The 11,118-nt window shown below is 36.4% G+C and overlaps 1 protein-coding gene across 1 annotated transcript; it reads left to right on the top strand.

Annotated features, from left to right (window-relative positions):
- The first annotated feature begins 233 nt into the window (after positions 1–233).
- LOC112693962 (ubiquitin-conjugating enzyme E2Q-like protein CG4502) lies at positions 234–3,319 on the top strand. The gene is made up of 2 exons (XM_025569251.1): positions 234–1,287; positions 2,600–3,319. Exons 1-2 carry the CDS (start codon positions 747–749, stop codon positions 2,731–2,733), a joined length of 675 nt encoding a protein of 224 aa, XP_025425036.1. The 5' UTR covers positions 234–746; the 3' UTR covers positions 2,734–3,319.
- Positions 3,320–11,118: the final 7,799 nt, after the last annotated feature.

Below are 11,118 nucleotides of genomic sequence, written 5' to 3'. Positions count from 1 at the left end.
TATGAGGGGGGAACAGAGCAAATGGTTATGAGGAGCGCTGCGGTGCGGTGCGGCGGCGTCATCGCGAACTAAACGCACGCGTGTGGATTCGTCAGTCGACCCGGCGGGGATGGGCGGTGGGGACCCGCGCGGCTACGTGCGATCGTGCGAGTGCGCGCGTGGATGACGTGACCATCGCCGCCGCCCCACTCCGCGCCGCCGCATCCAGCCCATAGTATACGTGACCTCGGCGGTGACGCCGCTTACACCCGGACCCGATTTCATTCTCTCACCGATTGCCGTTCACGCAACTACCGTGTTGTTTCACTACGCTGCGTCGTTGTCATCGTCGTCGTCCATTTTGTGTGTGCTGTTGTCTATGTAATTCGTCGCAGTGTTTTATCGTTTTCACCGCCGCAACTCTTTTGTCCGCGCTATTTTGATATACCGCGATATCGATTACAAACTCGGTTTTATTTAATTTTTTTTTTTTTAAACCTTTCAGTGATTCGCGCGCGCGTTTACGGTTACTACGATTATTTTCGCGCCGTGCACGTTTGCCGTGTTATCGTGTGCGTCGATAAGTCGTACTCCAGTGCTGCTGCTTGCCGAAGATCGAGTGGAATAAACACCAGACACTTATATTCGCTTATTCAAGAAGCGCTTGAACGAGAGGAAGCACTCGCTGCACCAATCGTTTGCTTTGCCGGTTTATTCGGTTCGTGATAAAACGTTATTTTTCTAAAACCCCACTACTCGTCAACATCATGACCGTTACGTTTGGCGTGACGGTGACGACCGACGGAGGCGGAGCCGTCAACTCTGCTAATACCGTCAACGCCGTCGGCAACAACAACAACAACAACAACATCAATAATAACAACACCAGCAACGGCAGGCGTGTGCTCATGGCCAAAACCGATTCGCTGAGCAACGTCAATAACAACAACAACAACAACAACAATATTAACAACAACAACGGGTCGGCTGCGAACGTTTCGATCACGGGCAAGGCGTCCGTGTTGAGCGTGAGACGCGTGCTGTTCGGCCCTCCGGCCGACCCGGCGGAGACGCGGGCGTGGCTGGACCGTCAACTGTGCGCGGCCACCGCGGCTGATTCGCAGTCGTGGAACTTCGATTTCGTCAACGAGCGCCCATTACGCGACAGCCCGGCCGACCGTTATGCGTGGGAACGCGTCTGTCCACCGCAGCGACGTGACCAAGTGTCTTCGGCTGCGGACTCGACGACGGCTCAACAACAAGATTTCCGCAGGAGCGCCAGCAAGCCTCGACAGTCCAAACTCACAGGTAAACCATATTTTTAATTATTTATTTTTCGTCACGCTTTCTCTGCTACCCGGGCCCGGCCTCATCGATCTCTTTTTGTCCGTGGGTGGATTCATTTTCAACCAGCATTTGTGCGCTCATGTACGCCTGTAGTCTAGCTCCCCCATCCGAGAACACAATGGGCACCTGCGTGGTGTATTAGGGTGCAGTGAACCCTTGCTGGGGGAAGGGTGCTGCTGCCACTGTGGGAAAAACGTAATAAAATGTCGGATAATATACGAAATGTAAAATAGAAAGGGGACAGCAGCAGTTTAATGCTTATCTCCTAGTTTTTTTTTTAATTTTTACTACTTTAAACCCTTTTTGAAAAACTTGACGCACGTACGACCCGAAGAAAATTTTAATTTATGTTTGCCGCCGTTTTTAGCACGCCCACCAATTGGTTTCAGTCGATAAAATCTGTGATTTTCATCCTTTTTATGTTCGACGATGTCACGTCCACAATAGGGTCTACCGTTAGTTTCATTACTGATTTCAAAAAAAAATATATAAATATTATGCATGTGTATTGTGTACACGAAATTATGACTGCGGCGGCAGTGGCGACGCGGTTGATGTACGGTTGTGAAATGGCGCGAAAACAATTTCAGTGCAGAAAGACCTTGAATTTTTTTTTAGGAACAGCGCATATTTTTTTTTTAGGTTATGTAAATTTATTATTATTAATATTGTGTTTGTTCGATTGTGTGTATACGAGGACATAATATTATTATTTTTTTTCCACCCGAGAGAGGAGTGTCACTATATACTACAAGGATCTGCCCATAATAATAAGCTCGCGTTGCATATGTGCACACGTGTTCGGGAGACCGGTTTTTTTCGTCCCACACGTACAAATACACACACTCATAACATACTCACACAATCGTATAATATTGTGTATATCTGTACGACGCACACCATACACTTGGTGGGGAACATAACGACTCTCGGACACGAAGTAAATTGATGATTAAAAAAATATATATAATATAAATATGCGTGTGTATAAATGAAAAAAGTGCATTGCTCAATGGGCGTGGTCCAGCGTGTATTATATTATATTATCATTAGTCAGAGTTGTTATCTTTAATATATATATATTTTTTTATTATTCCGTTGTTCCTCTCCTGTTTTACGCGAGAGTGTAGGAGGTCGCTGCCCTCGGCCTGTGTGTTGTTCGATTCTTAAGTAAAATTAGATTACCCCTTCCCCAGCAAGCGACTGTTTTAACGTTGTTTTACACCGAAGTCGTGTTTACTAATGTTCGTATTTTGTTTTTTCTCCCGTTTAGATTTCATGGTTAAAACCAAGAAGAGACCATTAAGCATCACTGGATCATTGCGCTCTAATAAAATTGCGGACGAAGAGTTGGGTGCATCCGCGAATAAGAGAAGTCGCCGATCGATGGCGACGATGGCTATCTAATCGAATGATGCACAGAGAGTAAATATATTATAAAATAAGAATAAAATCCAAGTGCCCAAAAGTTTTTCTCATTTTCGACTCAAAATTTCGAGATCTCCCAAATAGATAGTCTTATAACTACTATATATATTGTCTTCTACAGGATATTCTTCTTGAATATGCTCTAATATAACATTATTTTATGTGTGTATAATTTTTTTTTTCAAACCCATCGTTATTGTACAGGTGTTTTTAAATTTTAAAAATTTTAAAAATATGTATTTTTTTAAACAATTAATATTTATACTGTTTTGTTTTTGATCTCCTTCACGAATATTGTTCGATTTTATTCCGCCGCCTATGCGCTGACCAATGTTGTTATTTTATTTGTCAATACAAATTTAACGTAAAATTCTATTAGAAAAGTTTATTTTTTTTCAAAAATAAACTTTTATCTAATCATAATATTGTTAAGCATAGCTTAATGCCTGTACGTTTAGTATTAGCTCTAGATTTTAATGTTAACGTGCAATTATACATTTAACTTTTTAATTTTAGCTTGTTGAAAAATTTATAAAAAAAAGGTAAGAAAGCATCACTAAAAATTTAAATTAAATTACATCAGAAAGTTTTTTTTTTAATTTGGTTTTTTATTTAAAGGATTTTTTTCACAATTTAATATTTCAATTTTCGAGAAGATCTCAATTTTAATAATAAAAATCCAAAGATTCATTGGTCTCTTATCTAATTTTACAAGTTTCCAAAGAAATATCTGTCAAAATTCAATTCGTTAATCAAAATTTAACCCAAGGTGGTGTATTTACATCGGATGATCATATTAGGCTGTATTATTTAAAGAGACTTGTTCGGCGGGTGTGGGAGAACAGGGGGAGGGTATCAGTAGGTCCGCTATCTGTTATACATCACCTTAAACGTATTTAATTTCCCATCAAAAATATATTTCAAGTTTATGCGCATCACAGAGTAATAATTAAAAATAATTTATAAACAGAATTTTTTCCAATATGGGACTGAAACGATCTCATTGTTTTAACTATTTTTTTACACAAGGTTATTTTGAACAAAAAATTTCTCTTCTTTGTTGTAAAAATATCTTGTATAGACTAATTGTTTTTCTTGTTAATAAAAAAAAAAAAAAAGTAAAAAAAGAAAAATAATAGCTTAAAAATTGTTCTCTGCTCTATGCAGTTTTCGTTCTTTATTGTTAAAATTGTTTCTCTACATTCAACCTGTGATGTATTATTTCTGATCTCAACAGGATGGATGGAAAAATCAATGTCTCATAGGTTTGAATGAATCCATTTTGTATAATATATATTATATTTATATAATGTGTTGAAGAGAAAGATTTTTTTTTCAATTTTGACCGAATAACAATTTTTTATATATAAAATCGGTCGTTTTAATAAAATTTATATTATAAAAGTTGTATATACAGTTTATATAGACCGTGTTGTTTTTTTTTTGTATTTGACAGTGTTTTTTTTTTTTCATTAGACATATAGATAAACCTTAGACATTAGACGATACTTTTAAACGTAGAACCTATTTGTCGTAAGTTTTAGAAATGACAATTATATTACATTTATGTATAAATATATATTGATTTATGTAAAAAAAAAATACACTTATATATATTGTAAGAAATTGAAATACTTATTTTAGTTTAAAAATATATAATATTTAATTATTTAATTTTTGTGTTGGAGTATTTGAATACATATAGCCTATATCCTAAATTGATTTGAATTCATTTATTTTAATTAAAAATCGCACTTGCCATTAATATGGTCATGTTCCTTTGTTTCTATTGTCTTGTGATATTTGTAGGTTTTGAATCTGAGCGTGTTAAAGTATCAAGAGGTTTAATACCACCTATTATTTACCACAGGTTAGTTCTAATAGTACATTAAATCCTTTTTTTCTTCCTCAATTATATCCGTTAATGGTACCATTGTCGTCATCGTTCTCTGCTGTACACGACAAGACGGATAATAATACACATTAAACGTCGAGTGCTGCTTGTATCTGCGTACGCACGTCGAGTTCTTGCAATTTTTTATTATTCCAAACCATCGCAGTGCGCACATTACCAACACACTGCGTAAGTATGATGTTCGACGAGGTATTTTTTCCGACAGGTTGTATATGTGCGCACGCGCCGCGACCAAGGAACGGTGTAGGACGTGTCCGGGTGAAATGCTATTGAACTCTCTTCGTCGTCATTGATCGACGATCGAAACGTACCTAGTCAATTTATCATAATAAAAGGACGTCGCGCGTGGGTGTTGATTACGAGAGAGTTTACGACAACCGACGTCGTCCGTGTGCGATGAACGCGGTTTTTTTTTCCTCTGCAACAATCGACCAACGCAAGTGGGTACGAGATTGACGTTCGATAATTTAAATTAAACGATAACCGTTAATGTTGTACTGTTCGCACCGAGTTTCGAGCATCACTTTTACGCTTATGTACGTCGTTGTTAGTGGTCGTGCGTAGGTGTGGATAGTAATATTACACAATATTATGTTCCATTACAGCATCTGGGGATTTTATATATTACGTTTTTAGATACGCAAAGAAACAAGCGTTTGAGATAACGTAATAACGTATAAATTAGAAAACATTTATATTTGACGGGAACTTATGGACTGATTTCATTCACAAAGGTCCTTCGTACATTATACCACGGTGTCGCGTGTAATATTACGCTTGTTTGGATGTACATTTCGTGGTGCATTTCAATACGTGTTTCAGAAGTATATATTTCGTTACGTTTTACGTATATAACATTCATTCTTACTTCAGGAACGAAAATACTAAAAACCCCATTTCCGTACAGTTGAAAATTCCTTCTGTCTTTTCGCCTCATTCACTGTTAATATTTTATTACGGTCACATTGCGGAGAAGAGGGATTTCGAGGTATTTTTGTTTTAGTATCAGTTTTCAACATTCAACCGTTAATTCAAGCGAGTTTACGAGTTAAACAATTTTACACAAAATCGAATCACATGGTTCTATTAATTATAATCATTTATGACAATATAGTCACAAATGGTAGTTGGACTAACATTATGAGAACGATCGAGTAACGAATATAGTCATTACTTTTTGTCCGTTACTGTCTATCGTTTTTGGTTATATTATTTGAGAAATAAATGTAAAATTACTTAATTACACGATCATCCGTTTATCCACCGGAAATGGTTACACCATATGTCATCAGGCATCAAGCTGTTATTTTTTACTATACTAATGAATCATTTGATTTTGATGCCTGTACCTTTGGAATTAGTAGCTCCGTCTTTTTAAGTATCTAAACACAGCATTTCTTTGCATTGCTTTAGTTAATCAATTGAATGTTTATTCAAAGTAACACTATAGCAATATTGTTAAAAATTAGTCCGTACGTAAGATCCCTCTGTGAGTTGAAAGAATTTAAAGTGGTGTGTTAGCATAAAGATATTGGAAATTCAAACGATAAATACCCACAAAATTAATGTTATCATAAGAGTATATAGAAATATTAGACAGACATTTTTCCTTTTAGTAATATTTTTGACGTTCATTAATTTTTTCAGTTGTCCTACATCTATTCTGTAAGACAATTCAAGTGTTATATTTTTAATTTTTTTTTTTTGTTTGTAGCCAGTGTGCTTAATATCGCGTTGTAATGTTTTTTACTCGGACGTTAGAATATGAATGATAATAATTATGGGCCACGCATTAATTTTTCAATATTTTCTAGGTACGGTGTCATATTATAACATTCTTACTTGACAAACAAATAAAATATTTAAAAAAAAATATATAAAAAAAGTACCGGACAACTGTTTCTACATTGTCCTAACTAATTGTATGCATTTGTTTTTTTACCCAAAAGTATTTTTCTTGAATGATTTTTCCGACCTATTATGTTTCCAACGGAGTGGTGTCGTGATAATTGCCAACAAAAGGTAAAATGTATCGGATGATTTGAACAGACGACGATATTTTTGAATAGTAAACACTGCCTATGAATGCCATCAATAGGCGCAATGTTAAAAGAATAATACGTGGTGTTTCTCTGGTGAAATAATTATGCATACAGTGAACAGATTTAACAATACGTAACTCATGTGGAAAAAATGAGTTGAGGTTGGTCGCTGTACAATATAATATGTTAGTATTCATAAAAGTTATGTTGATTTTAATCCGATACTCTGCTTGAAAACTTAAGCATATCTTAAAACTAAATTTTAATTTCGATATCGTATTATTCTTCGTTCAAAAAGTAAATATAAATAGTAAATATAAATTTTCAACTCTGAAGGTCAGTTTTCAATTCTAGTTGAAATTAAGTCTTATATATATTCTAATAATAGTTCTTAAGCCTCCTCTGACAATTGTGTATTACACATTTTTCAAATTATAAAAATAATAGTGTAGTGATATGTGATATATGATTCGGATATAAGTCAGCTGTGGTCTTTTTCGATCTAATAATATAATTATTCCCTACCAAGCTCTTCTAGTATTACCTACGAGTTATAATATCTTATTTTTTAAGCTATATTTTAGAAGTTTTCTATTTTATTAATTACACATCTAGGGACATTAACTAAATTGCAAACCCCATTTTTCAACTGTTTTGTTGTGTATGATTATTTCTTAAAAACAGTTGAGCGTTTCAATAAACTTTTCAGTGAATGTTAAAGGGAACGTTTTATAAGCGCAGTGACAGGTAGGGGGCTTGAGTCCTCTTACCCCTCTTGCGTTAAGCATTGTATACAGATTCAAATGTTTATTACTTAAATAATTGTTTTAAAGAAAATTGAATAGTTAATTTATCTTCGTACAATACTACCCTAACATACATAATGGTTTTTTATTTTACGAGTTTGCGTAATGAAATGATTTGGCCAGTAGTGTAACTACAGTCTTAATTGTAGCGTACAGCTGCAAGCATAGGGTAAGACAAAATGTTTCCACAAAGAGGGTTGTGCTGTTAAAAAGAATTGGCACCCTGGGGCAGTTTCTTCTCGGCCCCCCGATCTATGTTCGTGCTCTTAGGATTTGTTATGATAATATTTATAGAAAACAAATTTGTCTTTTATTTCATTGTTTAAAATTGTCATTAGAAAAGTTCGTTCTGTTAAAAACTATACCGTTATGCAATATAATGTGCATTAATATTATTAAGGGTAAAATAAAAACAACAGGTATTGGAAAAATACCTTGTACCGGTGTTACGTTTTGCAGCGCTTATTGCAATTTTTGATTTCAAATCACGTACCTACCTATCCGTGGTACTCACTAATAACCTATAATTAATTATGTATGCGTATATTTCTCACTGATTGTTGGTTTATCAGAGGTTGCACTCTTGCGGTTTCGCGGTCTACATAGAATTGAACTAGACACCGGCTTTTGTACGTCATCTACGGAAGAACACGATTCGCTAAAATGTGCCTAACCGGACGTATAAAAGTCCCTGCGATCGCCATCGGATGACAATGACAGCCCTTCTTTCGTCTCGAAGGTTGTAAGATCTGTTCAGGATGAATTACGCCCAGGACCACGAATGACTACCGGTTATCAGATACATGTGAACTCCGAATTAAATGTGTTCACTGCACCCGAATCGTAATCAAATTGTAATCGAACTTTTTTATTTAATGAATTTTAATTCCATTTTTTCATTTGTTTTCATTTAACCTTGTATGCAATATAAATACAAGTCGTCATATTTTAAATTTATCAAGGTTTGATATTTGAAGCAATCATTATTGTTTTTTCGGTTTGAAATGATATTTCTTACTTCACTTTTATTTTATTTCGAATTCATGGCATCATGGAAGTTAAAATTTTCCTGCTCGCAGAAGTCCAAGAGGATATCAACCACTTCCATAAATTTAATTAAAATATAGTCCACGCATTGTTTATTCAATTAATATTATCAATCATATTTAACATACGCACAATATATGCTGTTTACGTGCCTCTGTTTTTATTTTTATTACTTACCTACGCACAAATTTTTGGAAGAATGAACACGGTTAATCAAGGTTCTACTGTGTTATAACGAATAAAGGGCATATTTTAATAAAATTATACTATATTTGAAGTGTGTTGTAGACAACTATAATTTTTTTAAAAAAATATCTGCATGATAGTTAGTTTTCTAACAGTAAATGACGATCGATGACGCACGGCCCGGTACAGCGGTCGCGACCCTTCACACACCCTCTTCAGCTAAATGCACTGGGTTTGTTTATTATTAATAAATGGACGTTGTTGATTACGCTTGATGAAGATTCTTTAATAAATTTAAAAATTTATAAAACGTATTGGATAGAACTCGATTAATTGATATAAAGTTGATAGTAATCTTCAATACGTTCAATGCGTACAAATCGAACACAAACATACTTTTGAAAGGTATAATTTTCCAAATTTCTGATACAGTTTTGAGAAACAGCTGATTACACGGATTACAAAAAACAACCTAGCGATTACCGAGTATAATATTATACTCGATACACATATTCTTGCCCGTATATTTCCGTAATTTGAGCTATGTACCGGGAACGTTTTTCGTAAACGCGAAACGAACCGGTGTGACAATTCTTTCGGATTGTACGAAGAGATGTTTCGAAATCGAGTCCTCGCGTGCACGTAGTATACAACGTCAAATCTTATCGCGTGTCCGTCAAAATACAATGCACGCGAATGATATCCGAGACCGACGAAAACGATATCGTCCAAGTGCGTTGCGTTGCGATACTAGAAGACAGGGTACGTGTTGTTCATATGATGTGTGTGTGTGAATGGAAAAAAAAGAACTTCAACGAACGGTCATGAAATACATTCTGTAGCAGTACACAGTTGCAGACTGTGACCAAATTACAAATATCGTGTTACAGCGTGCATAATATGTATATAAAGTCAGCCGTTATTCGGATATGCGTACACACGCGCGCGCGCACATACATGTTGTGTATATGCGTAAATATAATACGTGATGGCCGTACGCACGTAAGTACTATTTTACTACGCGACCGTTTTGAAATTGCAGTTGTATAGGTACACCTCCTGTGCGTTGTACACATAATCGACTGCCTCCTTCGGCCCACATGTTTCGAAAGGGTGTTTCGCGGCTTGCACGTCTTACAACCGTATATATATGTGTGTGTGTGTGTGTGTGTGTGCGCGTGTGAAGGTGCTACGTACGTTTTTATGTGTGGGCTTATTATATAAAGAGGGTGTGCGACCCGTGACAAGAGAACGACGAGCGAGAGGTGTTCGGTCGTGTCTCGGGTCGCAAATATTAAATATCATTAGTATAATAATGTACACGTTTTCTAAATAAACACACGCTTGCACTGTGTACAACGACGTTACGGAGCGTTACTACATAAAGTGAATAATGCAAGAAAGAAGAAAACACTGCAAGACCTTTCCCCTATTATACGTAATAGCACAGTTCCATAAACACAATATATGTATACGAACATCCGCTTTTAAAAAAGGGTTAGTCGCCGTGTGGCGGTGGTACACGTATACACTACGATCACATATTTATATATTATAATATATGTCATATTGCGTACATGTACACACACACGCGCGCACCTACCCATCGTCGTTATATTATAATACATTTAATATTGTGTAATGTTTTATGTGTACTCCATATAATGTGTGTACCGGGTTAAGGGTCGCTTTTTACGTATGTGTTGTCGTCAGTGCCCTGTGTACATGGGTGCGCGCGTATATACATTATAAATGTACTTACATGGTCAACGACGATGTAACAGTTTCTCGCGGTGTAGTCAATTTCCTTACACCGAAAAAATCGGAAGCCAAAAAAAACAAGGGGGGGGCGGTGGTGGGCGGATGTTTTTTTAGGGGGGCGGGGGGGGGGGTTTACATTTTTTCGGTTTCACGATAGAACTGGACGAAAACCGATAATATCCTTTGTAATTACGTATACTACGAATATTACACCCCGACAGTATAATGTTATATATGTGCACGACATCGAGTACATAAAAAAAAAAACAAAAAAAAAACACGCGTACAGAAAATAATTGTCGATGGGCGACGACGAGCTGTACTATATAACGTCGTATATAAAAGCGTAAAATGTGTACGACAGTGGCGTCGACCGTCGGTGGCTCACCGGTTATCTTATTAAATTATATTATACGCGCACGTATATATGTATATGTGTAATGGGTGCGCAGGACTCGCCCTCGGGCCGTCGTCGATAAGAACGAGCCATTTGTCACGTATTTATCTTCGGGTGCAGCGCGCGCCTGTACATATAAATATATACGTGTGTGTGTGTGTGTGTGTGTGTGTGTGTGTGTGTGTGTGTGTGTGTGTGTGTGTGTATAAC

Source organism: Sipha flava, unplaced genomic scaffold (assembly GCF_003268045.1).
Source record: "Sipha flava isolate LNK unplaced genomic scaffold, YSA_version1 121_pilon_pilon, whole genome shotgun sequence".
Lineage (NCBI taxonomy): Eukaryota > Metazoa > Arthropoda > Insecta > Hemiptera > Aphididae > Sipha > Sipha flava.
The sequence above is the reverse complement of the archived record's forward strand: the minus strand, read 5'-3'. Positions and strand labels throughout refer to the sequence as shown.

What these genes read in the sequence shown, in the direction of transcription:
- LOC112693962 (XM_025569251.1), top strand. Translation starts at nt 747, where the DNA reads ATGACCGTTACGTTTGGCGTGACGGTGACGACCGACGGAGGCGGAGCC. An exon ending in TCGACAGTCCAAACTCACAG is followed by an intron (nt 1,288 to 2,599) that starts GTAAACCATATT and finishes TCTCCCGTTTAG; the next exon opens with ATTTCATGGTTAAAACCAAG.